Source organism: Diadema setosum, chromosome 8 (genome assembly GCF_964275005.1).
Source record: "Diadema setosum chromosome 8, eeDiaSeto1, whole genome shotgun sequence".
In the NCBI taxonomy this organism is placed as follows: domain Eukaryota; kingdom Metazoa; phylum Echinodermata; class Echinoidea; order Diadematoida; family Diadematidae; genus Diadema; species Diadema setosum.
In genome coordinates, this window is record NC_092692.1 from 4,668,638 (window position 1) to 4,690,747 (window position 22,110).

Here is a 22,110-nt window from a genome sequence, read left to right on the forward strand (position 1 = left end):
TTGCATTGTGAAATCACTGCTAATGGTATGCACTGCAAAATTATGCAGTGATGGAAGGAGAGCCTTCACAACTTCTTTTCCCTTTTCATGATTATGTAAAAATTGTGATAATTCCAATCATCCTTTACATAGGAAGTGTACAAGCAAACGAGCTGAGAGTAGCTAGAGATCTTAGATGGATACCATGTTAAACCAGGTCAGGGCACTATCTTCTTACCTTGTGATTGGCTGTACGATACCCAAGAAAGGTGCCCCCCCCCCCAATTCTTCCAAGCCATTATACAGAGAGGTAATTCAATTCACGAGCATAATCTTTCACGTAGCTGGACTTGCAAGACAATTCACGAGTCATTGAATTCACAAAATTGTGAACCACGCAATGGAATTAAGAAATAAGTACTATTTCTTGTCAAATATATGAGGAAAAGAGATGATGAACATTAAATCTCTGTTACAGGAGACTTTTTGATCTTTTACCAGTTATTTCTTTCACAAATATCCATCCACCAGCGAAATCTTTAAAAGAAAGACACAGCAAAAATATATGTGGCATATATACAGTGACACGACATATGCTTCTGCAACAATTGCTCTGGTCTTATTTTCTCAAAGGACTTAGGATTAGGGTTAAGGTTGTGATGGGGTTTTAGGTTTAATTTGATGTGAGGATTAGGATTAGGGTTAGGGTTATGTCTGAGGGTAGGTTTTATGTTTGGCTTAGCATGCAGATATTTCATGGGAGCAACTGTTGCAGGAGCAAATGTCATGGAACCAGCATATACAGTAGTAGGAATTTTCTTAAACTTCACAACAATAAAGAGCTCGTTGGTCAACTTACCCCATGATTTTTTCTTCCAGCGTGCCTCTGGTGACAAGACGATAGACATTGACCACCTTCTTCTGACCGATACGGTGAGCTCTGTCCATGGCCTGCAGCCCAATTGAATGGTCGAGGGTGAAAGTTGTTACCATGGCAATATCATCACATCATTATAAGCATCAAACCTTTAGAAAACAGCTCTACAGTGACCTCAAAGATTACCGAACACATCCTGTCGATACCAGATTCTGAGTAATGTCACATTTCACTTTCACTGTCGTAGAAATGTGTTTAGCATGTACTTGTATCAAAGGCTCATTAGAACTTGCCAAGAAGTTAGCAACAAAGAACATTTGACTTTTCTATTGAAATATTATCATTTTCCCCTAATATCATTGCCCATTCATGCCTAAACCATTAAAAATATTTCCTACAAAAAAGCCAACCTTTCATTACATAATTATTCACTGTATGGTTCTGATAGAAATACAGTGTGATGCAATCCCATATCAATCAACTTCAAAACTTTTTAATTCTCCTTCTATGATTAAGATTTATGAAAATAATACTTCATACTTGAAAAAAATGAAACAAACAAGATATTTTATAAACATCTAATCAAAGCTCACCTGTAAATCCTTGGTCGGATTCCAGTCGTGTTCCACAAAGATGACCGTGTCGGCACCGGTCAAGTTGAGACCGAGTCCTCCCACGTGAGTGGTCAAAAGCAAGATGTCAATGGACGGGTCATTGTTGAACCTGCGAATATAATCCATGATTGTAAACATGGAATGTAACAAGAACTGGGCTTGCTCAAATGCTACTGCATACGTCATGTTTTTAGCGAGTCCAATTCCTTGAGAATCGGGACTTCCCAACAATTTCACGAGCTACAATGTAAATTCACAATCATGGAGTACAGCAAAGAATAAAGAAATGTATGTGTGCACGTCCCATTCATGTTATGATCAGAGTTGATATTTTCACATGTTTAACAATTCATGAATAGCACCCAACGCGTGAAATCTGTGCACCCCCCCCCCCCCCACAAAATATATGTCATAAACAACATTTTGTTTTTATCCCCTGTTCAGACAGAAATCATACGAAATCTTTCCTGTAAAATCCAGGAAAGCAAATTCTTGTTGGCATGCAGTCAGGTAGACTTCCCTACCCATGTTTTTTTTTCTCCCTGGCAAATCAACAAGAATATCAAGCTAAAACTTTTCTTTCAAAATACTGCTTCAAAATTCATGCTGATCTGCATAGTCAGGAAGACTTCTCTGCTCATGGCCCTGCAATGTGCCATTGCAACTGGCAATTCAACTTCCATATTTTTTTTTTCTGGCATATACAGAAGATAAAACTTGAAAGACCTCCCTGTCAAATACTGATGTGAACTTATTCCACACAGTCACAACAGTCAGAAAAACTGCACTGCCTGGTAATTAATCAGGTATCAAATGACCTGGTGTATGTTTGTCAAATATGATGCTTCAAGTTTCGTTTATGTCCTTTTTCATGTTTCCTACACCTATGAAATGACACACCATCAAAAAACCAACAGCGACAAACATACAAAGGAAATCTGGCACAGGGCTACACAACACACGACACCACATGTGCTGCGACCACATGCTTCCCATTATGGAATTGCAGTTCCTCTTTGCAAAACAAACATACAACATTGTAATCAATACACAGAGAGTAGTATGAAATGCATTTATAAAAACCATGCAGAGTATTCAAATGTGTAGAATGAGGCTCATTCTTGTTGTTGTTGTTTTTTTTTTTTCTGGCTTGGAACAAGGTTCAGAAAAAACAGAATTCCCAATGTTTGCGATCACTCATGTGACGCTAAAATAGTCAACATCACTCAGGGCAGACAATAGCTTTATATGCATTACTTGGTAATGGAAATGAAAGGCTGACATCCATACGTAATTATCTACCTTGTCCCAAGCCTAATCGCACTGTATCAAGTTGTTTTCTTGTTGTTATTAAGACTAAAGTTTGAAGAGTTAGGCCTCAGAAGCTCATAGAAGGAAGGATATACAGTCACAGAGTGGCTTCGCGCTGATACTTTATCTACATCCTAGTCATAGCAATGACTGACATATGACACTGATATTACCATGGTGTTGTTTTCAACTGCTGGTGTGCTACCCTTGAGATTAAAGCCACTGCCCAGTACTATCACACTGGACACTATTGTAGCTGAAGCAATTCAAGGCCTCTACAACCATACAATTGTACTTGATCTTGAGTACTTTTAAGAAATATCTTGTCAACATTAAAAGTTTGCCTCAGCACCTCTTTTTGTTTTTCATTTGAATATTCAAATTTGACCAAATACTATGAAAATCATGTAAGCAATGGAACAATTACACATAGATAAACATTCAAGTTATTACTGCTGCTAGATTAAAGATCATATCAAAATCATATGCATAAAACATGTCTCTTATTTATTTGTTTGTTTGTTTTTGGTTGAAAATTTTGCCATTGTGCTTATATTTCACAGCTTTCATTTTTGTTTTCCCTATGACACTGCACGATCGCGGAGCCAAAAGTCCCTTTAAATGTGACAAGTTGCTGTCACTTGCTCAAAACAAATATCAGGATAGTGTGTTTACTGACAGATAACTGGCACCACGATCTATGCATGGCTTTCTGCTGACAGGGAAAACTGGCAAGTGTCCACGTTGACAAGCGGACGTGACAAGTAAAGATCGCAAGTAACGATTCTCGAAAATACCCTGACATTATCGAACCCAAAACAATTTCACTTTCTCCTTTCAGTGTGACCGCAGCAGTGAAAACTAAAATCTGGGCATCCATCACGAAATTGGATGGATAAATATGTATCAAACTTTAGCTCAAAGTGAAAGCATTTCTCATACTTATCTACACTATCTTTAACACAAACACAACAACAGCCACTTACTCTTAGATGAATTTTTCTCCTTTTTCATTGGGAAAAAAGTAACTCTATGTCAATGACATGAAGAGTGATTCTTTGTTTTTTCCACATGGCTTTTTAACATCATTCGGGCCACAAGAAACCCACGGAATTCATATACTTGATATGACAAGATCATTCTGAAAAACAACAACAACGACAACAAAAACCCAACTACATCGAAAACACAAATTTGATTCAAAGGGGAAGGGAGAATAAGTTTCTGCATATGCGGGACAGCTGCTTTGGAATGAACCTCTGTGACAAATTTGAAATATTTCAACTACTGAATCCGGTCCAATCTGTCAGATCAAAGCACGCAATTTCTTCTACAACTTTGCTGTACAGCGCATTTCTAGCATAAATTACCTTACGAAAACACCAGAACGGCTTAGAAAAACAGAATGTTTTCCAAAAGCACTCAACAGTGTCAGAATAGGGTGGCACACAAAGGGGTCTACAGTGTGGCACACAAACAATTAAAGGTATTGTATTCAAATGGGAGCAGTGATTTAACAAATGTTTGAGTTATCACATTTGATGCATACGTGTAGGTCAGTTGTATCACAAAACATCACACCATATAAAAATTTCGCAATAAAGCCTAAAATATGAGGAGATATCACTATTTTTCTCACTAAACCATAACTGCAGACTGTTTAGTCTAGAAACAATTTTATTACAAGTATTGTTCACATTTTGTATATTTAACAATACTTAACAGTGATTGCAATGATTAAATTTATTACATTGGTTATTTCTATCCTTAACTCACATTTTAGAACTATTTTGAAGCACTAAAGCAGTGGTTTTGTTTCATCTGCAAATGGTAAATAATGCCTTCAAAGTCAACTTGACCATGTTGTAAAACTTTTGTCCCAATTTGACGAAACTCCTACCTCTCCCTCTGCCTGATTTTATACAAATAGTGAACAGTCTCAGGTACGATAGTACGAAATTTCGCACGAGGTAAAAGATAACCGCGCTCTATTCAATGAGGCAAAGCCGAGTTGAACAGTGCACCTCATCTTTCACCAAGTGTGAAATCTTGTTTCATTGCACAAGTAAAGACCATACACTATTTGTTTTATACAACACAGAGACATCAACAGATTTGTCCACACAGATTCTTGAAGTTAGTACAGAAATAGAAATCATATTTTTAATTTTTTTGGGTGTGAAAGGTTAATGAGCAGCAGAGTAACTGTCAGTTGTGTGCAAATTTGATCTCTTGAAGTTGTTTACAGTATTAAACGATTAAAGGAGTGACAGAATGCACGCTGCAAAGGTTTGTTTATCGTGACATGAGAGCCGTGCATTGGAATAAAAACTAAGAATCGATCATGAGTTGAACACAGGAGTCTATGGACTTTGGTGACGTCAGTCGTGCGAGATCCATTTTTGCTCAAACGAAATTGCATGGTTAACAGCGACAGCACGCAGTGGTACTTTTTATTGCATGTCACGTGATGGGCAGTAGAGAATCAGATTGCTCCAGTCTTTTTAGGTGTTGTATAGATACTAATCATCACACTTAACTTGAATAGAAGGTGAAATGCTATGTCTGATTATCATGACACTTCTTCGATACAGCTAGTCTCATTTTACTTATCAAGGTCTCGCTTAAATGGTGCAAAAGTTTTCAATGATAACAATAACACAGACAAAAATAACAGAGGATTGCCACAGTACACTTCCCTATGATGGAGTTTACATGGTGTATTGTTTGCAGCAGGTGTACAATTCACTTCTTGTGGGGTTTTTCTTGGCCGAGTGCTCTAAGAATGTACACAGCGTCTGTCTGTCATCTAGACTTTGTAAACCATGAGTCATAAAGTAAATATTTTATACATGCATTCTTTGCTCATCCCCTATCACTTTTCACAACATGACCTTAACAGCAACTTCCTCCTTCATCATACTTAAAAAAAATTTGTTCATTAGCCCTTCAAATTATCAATAAAGAAATTTCCACATATTTTCTGGTGAAAATCCTACAGTACTATTCATTCAGGAAAAAACAACAACAAACAAACACACCCTTTCCAGACATTGACATACTTGTTTAATCTTGTGCCAGCTAAAAGCAAACTTGGCTTTTTTTGGGTTTTTTTTTTCAATTAACCAATAAGACTTACTGAAGGCCTTGAGCCATGCTTATAGATTGTCTCTTATCAGTATAATCCAGTGAAAGGATTTCTATGTAGTATTTGAACAAGATGTCAATGATATATGATAACAAGTTTACAAAATAAGCAAAGAACAAATAATTGATAAATAAGTAATCCAATCAAAAAAAAAAAAATGATGCTGTCTACAAACAAATATAATTTCTGTGAAGATGACCCCAGTACAGAGTATAAAAGTGATGATGTCACAGGCTTTTGTTATAACTAGTGCTGGTTCCAGACAAGATATTCTAGCACAAGGCTTTGGGCAGTGGGTTGGATCCAGGTATGAGCATTGTTAGCAAACATTGTGTTTTCAGTTATTAGGGCTATGTGAGGCTATTTAGAACCAGTTTCCATGGCAATGAATGGCTATGACATCACACACCAATACTCTATAAATCTCTTGCTGAGAGGGGAGGATAATGGCTCACCTGTGTACGAGGTCGTGCCTCTGACCAGCCGGGACACTCCCGTCCAGCCTCAGATAGGTCACAGTGGGCATCTGCGATCTATCATGGGAAAGAAGATACACAACTATCAGTCATGGGCTAGATGTGCCTAAAAGGTTAAAGGTCAACCTGAAACCTAAATTCCAAGCTGACATCTTCTTATATGAAAGTAGATAGATCTTTACATTATGAACTTAGGAACTGTTTGATCAAGGTTTCTATCATCGATATTTAATCATCTAAAAAGTTTTATGACATAGAGCACTTGTCACCCTCTAACCAGCTCCAGTCAAGTTTTCAAGGTGGAAATCTGCCGAGATGGATGAAGTTTTGGATGAATTCATCGTACCCTTCTTTTGGGGTCAATAAGCAGCCGGCCTCATGAAGATCTTTGTATGTTTTTCAACGATAAAATGTTTCTGTTCATAATCATGTTTCTAATCATGTTCGTCAGTTGTGAGTCATTTAAAAAACAGAAATAGGTATCTTCTGTGCCAACTGCAAATTGAAGTTGATGTTTTAAATAGCTGCCTTGTAACAGCTTCCTTAAATTCACAACACCCAGTCCACATGCATGCAGCATAAACCGCAAGCCAGAAAGTGTGCAGTTGAATGACAAAGTGAATGCAAGTCAAACTAAGCTGTCTCCTCATTTTAAAGGTCAGCCCATTCCGACTTCAAACGAACGGTGAGAATTAAAAAGCAAGAGACCCGGGGGTCACGCGCTCACCTGAGTATCGCAATTTCACCTTCCATGCATTCTTGCACACTCATACCTGAGAACATTGTCTGCATGTATGGATCCCCCCTCCTCAACTACAGGGTGGGGGGGGGGGCAGGCAGCCCTGGATTTGCAATGAACAAACTTGGAACTAAATTCATTAATGTACAAACTCATGGTATTAACTTTGCTTTATCATTTCTGGTTCTAGAGTAGAAGATTTTAAATATTCCTTAATGTGTGTGTGTGTGTGGGGGGGGGGGGGGGGGGGGTGGGCCCCCTAGGGGCCCCCAAGAGGGACATGGTGCTAATTTGAAGGAATTGAGATTCTATCCCCCTAGGGATGGTACCTGCTAAGTTTGGTCAAAATTCATCATGAGGTTTTCAAAAAGAAGATGAACATGTACAATTCAGGTCCCATTAGGACCCATCCCCATCCCCTCTCCTGGGTCCCAAAGGGGGGGGGGGGGGGGGGGGGGGGGGCACCCCTGATTCCGCCAATCCTATGAACAAACTTGAAACTACAGTCATCAATGTACTAACTGATAGTATTATCTCAGCCCTGTCACTTCTGGTTCTAGAGAAGATTTTTTAAAGATTCCTTAATTTTAGGGGGTTTGGGCCCCCTGGGGGCCCCCAGGTGGGCTATGGCACCCATTTGAATAAATTGAGATCCTATCCCCCTCGGGATGCTACTTGCCAATTTTGGTGAGAATCGGTCATGGGGTTCTCAAGAAGAAGATGAAAATGTAAAAAGTTTACGCACGACGGACGACGCACGACGGACGCCGGACGAAGGGCGATCGCAATAAAAAAAATAAAAAAAATAAAAAAATGACCCCTTGAAGACAAGTCCTGTGAATACTTGTTCAGGTGTCTATGGGAAATGTGTATTATAGCAAATTCAGCTCATCCTTAGCAGGTTGAACCGGAAAATTTCTACATACCATCATCGACCAAGCTAGACTTAAAAAACTAGGTTCAGATTGGCAGTGAGAAAGTACATGGACTATTAACATGAGACATGTTTCTAGAAACATGTTTGCAAACAAGCTGTTTTTGTCAATCTGAAAGGACACTACGCCACAGTGCAATACTCACTTGAGAAGGTCATTCTCCACAATGTCCAGCATCCCTTTCAGCTGGCAGAACAGCAACACCCTGTGCTGACCAACCACCGACTGGGTCAGCTCGCCTCCGGGACTGGACCCTAGACTGTCCACTCCAATCCCACAGTCAAGGAGCAGTTGCCTGGGCAACAAATAATGATAATGATGAAAATAATAATGATAATAATACAAAGTCCTTCCCACAGCACATAGCATATTCTGAGAGAAGTCTGGTATTACTTAAAGGGGTGGCAATACACAGAGGGACAGTGTGAAAGACATCTCACAACTCTTCGTTCCCTAAATTCAAGAAATACTTACCTGTCACCTTCCTGTAAAAAACAAACAAACACACACACACACAAACAAAACAAGAGGCAGCAATAGATGGTTATTCTAATGTCCTGTCACAGCCATATTACAGACGAAGTACAAATTTGAGATTCAAATAAGTATTCTACATTTGAAGATTTTCCTATAAACATTTGACAGCATTCCTGCACTAAAAAAAGAATAAAACTAGATATATCGCTACGGCGACTGATATGCCTCCGCCATAATGCATGGTTCTCCTAATAGGTCTATAGTACAATGTCTTGACAATGTGTGATGACAGTTTCACACAATTGGCAAAATATTAAAATGACAGGTTTGCCACAAATGTGCTGAATGTTCACTTTCCTAGAACTAGGTTCAATTGGATGAATGATTAAAAATGTCAGAGTGCAGGTATTTGGGGAACTGATGATTTTTACTTGACTTTTGACCCTTTTATAAGTTTATGCATTGAGTAATTTTTCAAGGTATTGAGAAAAAGTATAATTTCAGTATCAAATGGGAAAATAGCATTATCTAAACCTGGCCTTTGACCTCACAGTTCCAAAGAGAATCACTGTTAGGTTGAACATGCATAAATATGTAAGTTTCATGATGATACCTTGAGTTACTTTTGAGATATGGAGGAAAAAGTGCAATTCAGCACTTTAACTTGACCTTTGACCTTTTGACCTTTGACCTTTTGGCAAGAAACTTCCCACAGAATATATATCGGGAAATACATGCATACATCAAGTCAAAAAAAAAAAAAAAACCTTCAGGCATTGCATAAATATAAGGAAAGTAGTGATATTTTGAGGAGTTGACCTTGACCTTTGACCCCTGACCTTTGAACCATGACCCCCAACTTCCCTAGATAATCACTGCCCATTGGAACAAGCATATTTACTAAGTTCCATGAAGATACCTTGAACCATTTGCGAGATATGGAGAAAAACATGAATTTTCAACTTTTTTTTCCACAAAATAACCTGTGACCTTTGACCTTCGACCCCGTGACCCTAAAATCCAAATAAAGTATTATCCCCCCAGGATATACCCTCATACCAAGTTTGATGTAAAACCACCACACGGTTCTTGAGACATCGACAAAAACAAAATGGGACGGACGTACGTACGGACGGACGGACGACCCGAAAACATAATGCCTCCGGCCACTTTGTTGGCGGAGGCATAAAAAAAATTGGTCACGAAGCAAGGCCAGCGTCGCACACACAAACAGACCCTGTTAAATTTACTTTTTCATGTATAAAGACGAAACAAGCGAGGGCACCATCACCAAAAACAATAGGCGTCTTTGTTTTACCATAACACACCTTCATGCCAAATTTGAAGATGATCTAAGAAGAACTGCAGCCAGTAGAGTGCTCACAAGAAAATCTCTCTGCGGCGGACGCGGCGCAACGAGGCCAAATCCATAGTATCCTCCGAACTCTGTTCGGGGGATACAATGAGTGGATGACCTATGTGTCAACACTCAGCATACTTTCACACCCCATGATAGCATACTATGCAAATGATATTCAAATGAGTCCATTATGCCCACTGCATATGGATATGAAAGATTGAAAATACCGAAAAATGTGAAATACATACACTTTGTATGACTACGTTCCTCTTTAACTGGAACATTTTCTCTGTGTGTACAGCTATAATTGTCATCTACAGAAACATTCAAATCCAAACTTCAAAACTTTACCTATTCCTCTCACACTGAGGACTATAATTGCAGTCTATAATGTTCGAACAATTGTATTCTTTATCTGGTATGTGTTTGTTGTTGTTTGCCATTTTCTTCTCTGTTGTCATGTTTGAACATGTGTTATATCTATCTTTTCATTTATGAAGCGCCATGAGCACTAAAAAGCGGACCTGTGCGCTATACAAGTAGCCACTATTATCATTATTATTATCATTGCTACTTCTACTACTATTACTACTACTACTACTACTACTACTTCTACTAATACTAATACTAACTGAACTCTGCAATACATCTTGTAAAACTATGTCTGCTGATTCTTTAACTCCTTTACATGTATCAGTGTTTTTGTGAGTGAATATATGCTACTGTCATACATTGTATAGTACATGTGTGAATAATGTGCACAGCTATTAATATTTACCAGGTACCATATTTTTTCCTTTCATTGATTTCACATTTTTCACAGAGGAAGACATTCAAAACTACAGAAGCACTCTGAGAGCGCAGACCTCCGCCAAGCATGCAGCTCATTTCCACCACTGATCTTGTTCTTCCATAGAAGTGATTTCCACCCATACATACTTATAGCATTGTGTGCTGAAAGTCGCCCAATTTCCCAATATAGAAGCCTTTGTTACGTCATAAACCCTCAGCTGCATGGCGCGCCTCGCCCTAGCAGAAACTAGAGCATGCACTTTAGTGCGCGCATGCAAACCTCAAATACGCGCAGCCTGAACTCCCAAGTTCATTGACCCTACCTGCCAAAATATCAAAAATCCTTCATAAATTCCTCCAAAATTCTCAGATCACTACCAAAATTTGATCATCTGTTACTTGTATCAATCTAAACCTTTCCTGCAAGTTTCATCCAAATTCGTTACCTACTTTTTGAGTTATTTTGCACACAGACAAACTAACTAACAAACAAACAAACAAACAAACAAACCAACCAACGGTCACGAAAACATAACCTTCCCCCTTGGCGGAGGTAATAACACAGTAACAGCAGATTTGTGACAGAAAAAATCTACTTTGTCTGCAGATTATCCTATCATTGTTTTGATAGCAGAAATTCTAAAGAATTTGATAGGGTTGGGGTTTTAGGTGGTGTGGAATTGTTAAATGGTATTGTTAAATTCAAGTATCAGAATGGCTAATCACTTTCGACATCCAGCTGAATCCCTGCTTGGCAAACTGCTTGGCACACTCTCTTATTGCCACAAACAAGCATTAGACTAACACGAAAACATATGAGTGAGACTGCAAGGACAGCAGCAATTCTGCTTAACCCACCACCTAGGCTTCAGTTTCTGTACCCGTTCACATGGGTGAACCAACATTTAAGAATTTTTAGCTGGCAGAAATGTATCAATACATTGCTTTGAAAGTGATTGCTATACAGAATCAGAGCGAATGTGAGTTTTGTACTGGCAGCTTATATTACAGGATATAACAGTAGTTGTTGAATTCATGTTCATGGAATACAGCAGTAAACACAGAAATGTACACATGCACGTTACATGATCAGGAGTTGATATTTTCATATGTTAGATTTGCGAATAGTACCCAGATCGCAGAATTCCCACAAATAACCCCAGGAAAACAGGTACGGTATGAAGTCTCATTAATAAAGATTGTCTTTGATGCGTTTGAGGTGACAAAAAATGATGTCAAGTATCAAAACTAAATGCAATCGTAAAATTTGCTTTGTGTTTGCTCTGTGTTGTGGGCTGCTCAGGTACAGCCCTGTCGCGATATATACAGCGACTGGGCTGTGTATAGTTAGTGTACAGTGTATTTACATAATATGCACAGCCCTGTACAGTGTATTTACATAATATGTGTATGCACAGGCCTGTCACATCATTATCACAGCAAGTCATGACTGTGTATAGTTAGTGTACAGTGTATTTACATAATATGCACAGCCCTGTACAGTGTATTTACATAATATGTGTATGCACAGGCCTGTCACATCATTATCACAGCAAGTCATGACTGGTACTCTTAGTGGTCTCAGTCTGCCTTGGGCCAGCACTTAGGCTCCTGGCCTCGACCTGGGCTTGGGCCCCTGGGCCACTGGGCCTGGGCCCACTTGGGCTATGGGCCCCTGGGCCTGGGCCCACTTGGGCTCTGGGCCCCTGGTTCCGGGCTAAGGCCCGTGGCCTTGGGTCCGGCCTTAGGCCCCGCCTTTGGCCCGGCTGTACTTTGTACATGGTCTATGTGAAATCAGGCTTGTCTGTAACTGTATAATTACAAATAATTACAAATAATCACAAATGATCGACAGGTCCATACTACATATAGGACTATATGAATATATGAATATATGAATATATGATTATATGAATATATGAATATATGATTATATGAATATATGAATATATACAATGTATGTGAATATATATATTATCATATATGAATATATCAATGTGATCAGCCATTCTGTTACATTGTCAGATCTGTAGTCATTCATATATAGCAAACTTTATGCATGTATAAATGGCATACATTCATGTGTACAGTATGCTACTTGATTGAACCAGCCAATGGAGAAAGATCACACCATTGAACAATACTTGAAAGACATGTACAGTTCAATGACTCAATACTTGTTATTCTGAACTCTGTAGAGGTATGCAGCCCTCTTCAGATGGAAAACATACAGTTGGCTATCAAACAGAGCTTGCAAAACCATCAACAATTTATTGAGTTGGATTTGTGTGTGTGTGTGTGTGTGATAGAGCTATTTGGCTTGTTTCCTTTGCATGCATCATCACAAATTCCCGAAGTCTGGATAAAGTGAAACCAAGACCTTCATATAGATGTGCTGCATTGTAAGGTGCTGGATCAGAGCACTACCATAAGATTGACACCATGGCGGGAATTGTGCTAACAGTGTACTATCCTTCCTGTGCATTTATGTTAAAGTGTACCAATACCCTGAAAATCACATTTTAAAAAATAACCTGTGACCTTTGACCTTCGACCCCATGACCCTAAAATCCAAATAAAGTATTATCCCCCCAGGATATACCCTCATACCAAGTTTGATGTAAAACCACCACATGGTTCTTGAGATATCGACAAAAACAAAACGGGACGGACGTACGTACGGACGGACGGACGACCCGAAAACATAATGCCTCCGGCCACTTCGCTGGCGGAGGCATAAAAAAATATTGCATTTCTGTACTAAATTTAAGAATAAGTTCATTTCCTGGGCTTATGTTACAAATGGTATAAAAGTGGTAGCTGAACTGCATGTCTAGACCAAGAATTGACAATCTTTTTTTTGTGTGTGTTATATTTGTTACATCACACATCAGACATGGGGAAAAAAGTGTCTGTAAAGAAAAGCTTTATATAAAATGTGTGCAGTAAACAGTCACAATTCCTATATCATATATCAACTAATTGCAGCATTTTGTTTTGTTAATAATAGATTTTTGACCTCATACTTTCTCATTTGCTTTTACTTCAAGCAAGCTGAGACCTTGCCACAGGAATGATGAGCTAAAAAAAAAAATTAGTAGTTACATCATCATCTTTATTTAATGTCCTTCATCAGCACTTATCATAAAAAAAAAGCATTTCCTGACTGGATCTGCTAACAGGAGAAAAACCTCTCCACACTCACATGAAAATGTTACAAGACTTGCATACCAGGTAGGCCATGCGGGTATGCAAAAAAGGCTGCCACAGCTTGTAATAAATGATTTTGTGTGTGTGTGTGTGTGTGTGTGTGTGTGTGTGTGTGTGTGTGTGTGCGTGTACAGAAGTTGCTGGAACTGCAAAATATAATTTGCAAATTCTATAAAACATACAATGTAGTGTTCAAGAGATTGAACTAGATATATCGCTACGGCGACTGATATGCCTCCGCCATAATGCATGGTTCTCCTAATAGGTCTATAGTACAATGTCTTGACAATGTGTGATGACAGTTTCACACAATTGGCAAAATATTAAAATGACAGGTTTGACACAAATGTGCTGAATGTTCACTTTCCTAGAACTAGGTTCAATTGGATGAATGATTAAAATGTCAGAGTGCAGGTATTTGGGGAACTGATGATTTTTACTTGACTTTTGACCCTTTTATAAGTTTATGCATTGAGTAATTTTTCAAGGTATTGAGAAAAAGTATAATTTCAGTATCAAATGGGAAAATAGCATTATCTAAACCTGGCCTTTGACCTCACAGTTCCAAAGAGAATCACTGTTAGGTTGAACATGCATAAATATGTAAGTTTCATGATGATACCTTGAGTTACTTTTGAGATATGGAGGAAAAAGTGCAATTCAGCACTTTAACTTGACCTTTGACCTTTTGACCTTTGACCTTTTGGCAAGAAACTTCCCACAGAATATATATCGGGAAATACATGCATACATCAAGTCAAAAAAAAAAAAAAAAACCTTCAGGCATTGCATAAATATAAGGAAAGTAGTGATATTTTGAGGAGTTGACCTTGACCTTTGACCCCTGACCTTGGACCCATGACCCCCAACTTCTCTAGATAATCACTGCCCATCGGTACAAGCATATATACTAAGTTCCATGAAGATACCTTGAACCATTTGTGAGATATAAAGAAAAACATGAAATTTCAATTTTTTTTTTCACAAAATAACCTGTGACCCTGTGACCCTAAAATCCACACAAAGTATTATCCCCCAAGGATATACCCTCATACCAAGTTTGATGTAAAACCACCTCACGGTTCTTGAGATATCGACAAAAACAAAACGGGACGGACGGACGTACGGACGGACGTACGGACGGACGTACGGACGGACGGACGGATGGACGACCCGAAAACATAATGCCTCCGGCCACGTCGTTGCGGAGGCATAAAAATAAAAAATGTACACTTGGGCCTGTAAACCATAACTTGTTAATAACTCCAATCTTACATCTTTGACTCCTAGAGGTGACAATTTCTCTTATTTTATTTCATTCTGTCTTTAAGAAGGGGGTACTCACTTGAGAGCCGTCAACTTAGGGGCGTGATTGATGTCACGCAGGGATGAGTTCTGCTTCCTCAGCTGTTCAGTAATGGTGTCGTACTGTGGGTGTTTGTTGTTCAGGACCAGCAGTGGGTGATTGCACACCTTACGCAGGTATTGCAGGGCCTGTAGGAGAGGTAAGAGGGGGGGGGGGGGACTTTTATGTTTCATCACAATGATCTGAAGTTACTCATCCTGATTTGGAATGGTGGAGTGATCAAAACAACTAGAGGCTGCACAATCTTGAATACTCAAATTCTGAATTGGCAAAAGAACATTTGCTTAAAATCCAGTTATCATTAGCATGCAGTAATCTTACTCATGATCAACTCTACCTTTTGACTGTAGCAGTCATTTAGAGTTCAGGGCTACCAACATTACAAAATCAATATTAAAGAGATTCTATGGAGTGATTGGAGAGAAACTTCTGTGTTACACACATCTACAAAGGTATGTATATTTCCCCAAAGAGAGTGCTTTTATATTCTCCTTCCTTTGAATTGATCGAGATTCCATCTATTGTAACTTTACCTCTACATTTGGCTGTAAAGTCAAGTTCGATATGCCTACTTGAGTCTCAGAAATTGACGGTTTCCCACAAGACCACTCTCATAAAACAGGGACTGGAAGGATTACATGATTCTTCCTCATTGACAATTACTTGCTGGACACCTGCGCTTGCGAACAAACAAAACAAGGACAGCAATAGTCTACACCGTCCAGGGACCATCTGCAATCATCATGAAATGGCTAACCTGGAAGATGTGTCCAGTGGCCGCGGCCGGAGCCTTAGCTTTCTCCCTCACGGCTCCCTTGTCCTCGTCCTCTTTAGAGATGGCATCCACTACCCCCTTCTTGGCCCTGGACCTTGCAAAGTCCTCATAGAGTTGCACCTGTGGGAAGGAGAGATAGAGGAAAGATCAGCATCTTACCAGCAGGTGTTTATGATATGCAGAGCTGCTACCATTCACACCATCACAATCTCGGAAGATGCAAGAAAGCCATGAGGGAAACGTTTGGTGCAGTACATGCATTTCTACAGACAGAATTATTTTCGAAATCAAGGAAGATTTCACATTTCTCTGTCGGGACATGGATAGATATTCAATTTTAGAGTTGAGTTCTCTGTCGAGTCAGGAAGACCTGGCAATATGTCCACTACAAACCCCATCATACCAATTCCCCTGTGGACCATACCCACTCACTTGAGATTTCTAGGCAGCATTTTATTGCGGCAATGAATTTGCAATGAATACGACAAAAAATCAAGATATGAAATTCTATAGCACACATTACGACAGGATTGTCAAATAAAGATTAAATTTTGTAATCACTTTATATAGTATATATTCTACTTGTGACCACTGCCAACTTTCAGTGCAACTGCATCATCCTTTCAAAATTTATAAGTTAAAAGTGAAGAGAGTGTAAAAACAATTCAAGAAATTAAAAAAGGACCTCTAAGGCATATTTTCATAATCACACTATCTCAGAATAAAAAAGGTGCTAGAACACTGCAAAAGAATTGCTCTTTCAGAATACATATCAAAAAAAAAATTACTAGATTGACTCATTTCACCAATTACGAGTCGTCACGTAAAATTGGGTCGTGTGATATTTTGTTGCTTTTGTGATGCACAGTCACAAATGTGTGTTCAAAGATGTATGCCAGTTGATGTGCTGATGTGTGAAGTCAGCACCAGTATGGGTCTAGAAAGAGGCGTGGCATACCTGTAGGGGGCTGAGCTCACAGTAGTAGTCCTGGATGATCTTAGGTGGCAGGTCATCCAGGACGTCTTCCTTGAGTCTCCTGAGGAGGAAAGGTAGGACCTGACGGTGGAGTGCCTCCATGGCCAGGGCTCCTGTGGGAAGATGAACCATGAGCCAGTCAGTGAAAGCAATAACATTTACAAACACAAACAGGGTACTGTATAAGCTGTTATTTTCGCGAGGGTTTAATTTTCGCGAAATTTGCCAATCACAGTTGGATCGTTAATTTAACAACACACCAAAATGCCTCCATGCTTTGTTGATAGAGCATTAACATAAGCGTCGGCGTCAATTCGCGAAAACATCTCTCGAAAATGTCTGTGACCTCGTCATTTGTGAAAATATCTGTACACGAAAATAACAGCATATACAGAATAACTCTGAATGTGCCTGTAGCCGCATTCACATTGGCAAAAGATTGCAGAGTTTAAGATTGCAATCTTGAAGGTCTTGAAGTTTGGCCAGTACGATTGTAAACTTCCAACAAAACTTCTCGCGAAATTTCTACTAAAACTAGGGAATCTTCCCAGAACCCCGCCAATCTTCTTGACCTTTGGACAGTGTGAAAGTTAGCAAGTGAAACTTCATGAAGTTTATCACACGACCAGTTCACCACCTGTTTGCGGCATAGATCGATGGTTAAACTAAACCTAAAACCCTACCACAACTCTAACCCGAACCGTAAGTCTTTGGAGAAAATAAGACTGGAGCAATTGTCGCAGGAGCAAATGTTGTGTCACCACCTTGTACAGCCATGCGCCGACTTCCCTGCAGTGATCTAAAAGAAAAAACTCCCCCTGACCCCCGATGGTGCTGTTAAGGATCACATCAGCATCCTCACCTGCCTCCTGCTCCTTAGAGGAGCTCTTGGCATCTCTGCTCTGGAGGATGGGCTTGGCAAACCGGGCGGTGAACTGCTTCTCCGTACCCAGCAGGCCTGGCATCAAGAAGTCAAACAGAGACCACAGCTCCAGTACGTTGTTCTGATGCAGCGCAAGGAGGAGAGGGGTTTGGAGGGAGTCGGGTTAAGATTTCTTCATTTCATTTACGATCACACCTTCACTGACTTCACTCCCCTCCCCCCCCTTTTTTTTTTCCAAGCTGTACAAGCTGTCAAAAAGCAGAACATAGTGTATCAAGAACCACTTACCTCAACCTTGTAAGGATCTGGATCATGAGGAATGTAATTAAGTTGGTAAAAGCAAAAACAAATGATCATAGTGGTAATAATGATGATGGTATTTATGGTGATGATGAAGATGACAAAGAAGAAGAAGGAAAGGAAGAGAAGAAGATGGGAGAGGAGGAGAAGAAGATGAAAAAAAGACAGGAGGAGGGGAAGAGGCGGAGGAGGAGGAGGGGAAGAAGATAGAGGCGGAGGAGGAGAAGGGGATAAGGCAAAGATGACGGAGGAGGAGGAAGAGGAGGAAGAGGAAAAGGAGGAGAAGATCAATGATTACAATTTTGACAATGACAGATATGTTCATCACGATGAGTACGTTGGTGTTGTGATAGCGATTCACCACATTCATTTTTACCAATTCATAAATCAGTTTGGGCAATTGTTCATCTGAATACAAAATACTGTGGTTAGCTCCTGGTCAAGTTTACCTGTATGGGTGTTCCAGAGAGGATGAGTCTGTGGCAAGCACTGAGCTGTTTGATGGCCTTGGCTAGCTTGGTGCGGCCATTCTTGATGATATGGCCCTCATCTAGAATGCAGTAATTCCAATCTATCGTCCTATGGTGTTTCAAAGTAGAAAAGAAAGTAACGGGGAAAAGATATGACAAGCCTCATGCCAAGGGGACTTGTTGTAAAGTCAGGAAAACTGTCCTCTCTGCTGCTGCTGCAAGCAGGGATATCTTTTCTGACATGTAATATACTATGTAAGTTCTTCTTTCACCTATTCATACTGTTGCTCTCAACAAATTATTTCATCTGTCCAGTTTTTCACCCATTTGGGGCAATTTTGTCTTCAGACCAGTTATCACATTTTTGATGCCTGGATAAAATTAATTATATAGTCAGTTTATCTCGTGAGCATTTGTTCACATATTGTACATAATTCATCTCCTTTGTTGGTATTGCTGGGTGAAAGCAAAATTGTCATACGATTTCTGAATTAACCTAGTCCTATCATCAGTCAAAGTGAAGTCAAATCCGGTTTACAATATAGAGGTAAATATTGCTGTCTAATGGGTTTGATTACTGAGACACAAAAGCCACTAAACAGGTTCAACTCAACATCTACTTTAACCCTAACTTACCTGGGCTATTTAGCAAGCTTGAATTCCTGGGGGGGGGGGGCCATTATGGCCCCCCCTTCAGATCTCGGCCGTTGATCGCGCGATCGCCGCAAAATTTTGCATGAACATAAAGCCGGATGTAATCTACAAGACTGTTAAGTTCAATTTTCAAAAAATTTGCAGTTTTTATTTTAAATTAATTAATTATGCAAATATATGCAAAAAAACTCATTTTCGTCTATAATTGGCTTATAAAAGCTTATGGAATGCTGATTTTTGTTTTTAATTTTCCTAGTGACATTCCGAACATTTGTACGTAAAAAGAAAATCAGTATCAAAATTAATTTCCTATGTTTTCTATTGTTTTATCATTTTTTAATGTATTTCTTTGTTTTTTCGAACTTTTGTTTTTGTTGTTTTTTTCAGCAGAATTTGTCATACACATCTTTAGAAGCATAGCTATACTAAAATACATTTATTTCAGCCATTAAAATTAAAAATATGAATCTTTATATGAATTAATTGAAAAAACACAATTTGTATTGACTTTGTACACAAAATCACGTTTTTGAGCAATTTTGGGGTGGACGAACATTTTTTGAAGGGGCGTGGCTTCGGAACGGTATGCCCGGTCGCGACAAATTTGGTCTCAAAAGTTGCGCGAGACTTGAAAGTAAAAAGTCAGTGAGCGGCGCGGTCAAAAAATTTTGCGCGGCGGAATGGTCGCGGAATTTGTCGAGGGGGGGGCCATTATGGCCCCCCCCCCCCAGGTAAGTTAGGGTTAATATGTATTTTAGTATGGCAAAGATGAATCAATATGCAAAGCTCTATCCCAACAATATCACAAAATCATTGATGCCTTTGTATGTTCTGGACGTGTAGTCTCAAGAGGTTCTTGTAGAGTGCCTGAAAAATTGTGAATCTACATCTAACACCAGCTTACCTAAAGAAGTCAATGTCATTCCTGACTATGTCATAGGAAACTATGACAAGGTTGTGCTTCTTCACTCGGCTTCTCAATCTAGATGAAGGAAACAACATCAGAAAATATAAGAGAGAGTTTATATTCAGCCAGATAAAATTGTTCCTGTTGCTGTTATGTCTTTTATTCCTGTAAAAGGGGATACATCAGTGTAATTGGCTGCTGAGTGTTAAATAAAATGACTGACTACACGGAGAGACTACAATATGTACAAAATAAAAACAGATTACAAAGAAAAAGAACAAGACTTGAATTTGTTTTACACAAAATAAACCAGTGTACATTACAATAAGTAATTTGCAAAATTCTTCTCTGCACCAAAGGATTCTTTAAAAAACAAACAAAGACATAAAACAAAAAATCCCTACAGCTGCAGATGGAAGGACCATTTACTTTGTGCGCTCCAGAGGTGGGCCGGTGTAGTGCAGGGGGTTGAGGTACTGCTTGGGGCAGAACTTCTGCACCTCGTACACCCAATGCCCCGTCAGCGTGGGGGGACACACCACGATGGAGGGTAGTGGGGAGCAGTCGGCACTCTGCGTCTTGCGATATGCTGTCTCCCGGTGATGGTGGTCCCCAGCCATGATGCAAATGGACTGAAGAGTCTTGCCTAGGCCCATGTCATCACACAGGATGCCATGCAGTTTGAATTTGTTGAGGAAGGCTAGCCAGTTGATGCCGTCCTAGGGTGCAAGCAGCAGCAGAAATTCAGTAAACACTGGCACAGACATAAAATGCTTGAATACTGTTCCACTGATATTGTATTTGTATGAACTAGAAGCACTCTGAGAGCTCAAACCTTACCTTTGGCCACTAGGTCACTCATGCCATTCAAACTATGCACCTCATGCCATTCAAACTATGCATATATCCTTAGGATCTGGATTCTTATAAGGAGCACCACCAATGGTTAATAAATTGTCCCTTTTACCACATCAGATATATCTTCCATTAAAATCTATTTATAAATTTTTGCACAACATTGTTTGCATCAAGTAAACGAAAAAACACACAACAAATGCTGCCTAGTAACACATAACATACTTGACAGAGGTATGTATTTGACGCCTAATCGAATGCACAATTGGTAATAACAGATACATAAAATGAATTAACTTCATTTTAGAACAGAGAAATCAGGAATTTGCAAAAAATGGCTGGCTGCACATATACAAAAAGCATACCTGGGCAGCCATGAAATCATCTCTGTTCATACCATGTGTGATTTCGACAGTGTATGCAGAATCAGTGGCAGATACCATTCAACTGACACAAATTTATATCCTGTTTTTTTATAGTAACTTCATCATGTTTATCCACATTTTTTAATGATTTATTGCAGTGTGTACTTGACCCCAATCTTTCCCTCCAAATAATCGTACAACTATTTTTTCCCATCACATTATATTCCTACTGGACATTCCAAGCCACAGGTATGGATAACAAAGGACAGATTTTTTTGGAGAAGGGTCGCAACCTTTGACCTCTCAGTCAAGGAGGGTCAGAAAGAGTGACTAACCTGCTGGTATTTGCGGAGTTCAGCTTTGATGGGGACAGGCACCTTGTAGCTGTCCAGTTTGGATGAATCGAGGAGCTGCTCAAGGAAGTGTCGCTCCCTCGTCTTCTGCTCCACGAGGTCAGCAGTCATGGCTGGAGGGTCAGGGATGCCAGCCTGTAGGTCAGAGGTCAAGGGTGTATAGGGATGAAGGGTGAGCAGCAGATTGTTCGGGTTAGGAAACATAACGTATTAATCACAAATCAAATATCAGAGTACCCAATCATCCGGATCAGGCATGTACATTTCCTGTTCTGCTTTTGATCTACC

The 22,110-nt window shown here is 39.5% G+C and overlaps 1 protein-coding gene across 1 annotated transcript in view; it reads right to left on the minus strand.

Moving 5' to 3' along the window:
* Positions 1-22,110, minus strand: part of LOC140231711 (TATA-binding protein-associated factor 172-like) — a 93,088-nt gene that overhangs the window by 40,098 nt on the left and 30,880 nt on the right. The window contains exons 26-37 of the mRNA XM_072311865.1: positions 21,805-21,957; positions 20,679-20,968; positions 20,247-20,324; positions 18,668-18,797; positions 17,898-18,039; positions 17,018-17,148; positions 16,042-16,179; positions 15,264-15,412; positions 8,225-8,374; positions 6,385-6,462; positions 1,450-1,579; positions 839-930 (exon numbers count right to left, since the gene is read on the minus strand). Coding sequence (XP_072167966.1) covers positions 839-930; positions 1,450-1,579; positions 6,385-6,462; positions 8,225-8,374; positions 15,264-15,412; positions 16,042-16,179; positions 17,018-17,148; positions 17,898-18,039; positions 18,668-18,797; positions 20,247-20,324; positions 20,679-20,968; positions 21,805-21,957 — 1,661 coding nt within the window. The remainder of the gene's footprint in view (positions 1-838; positions 931-1,449; positions 1,580-6,384; positions 6,463-8,224; positions 8,375-15,263; positions 15,413-16,041; positions 16,180-17,017; positions 17,149-17,897; positions 18,040-18,667; positions 18,798-20,246; positions 20,325-20,678; positions 20,969-21,804; positions 21,958-22,110) is intronic.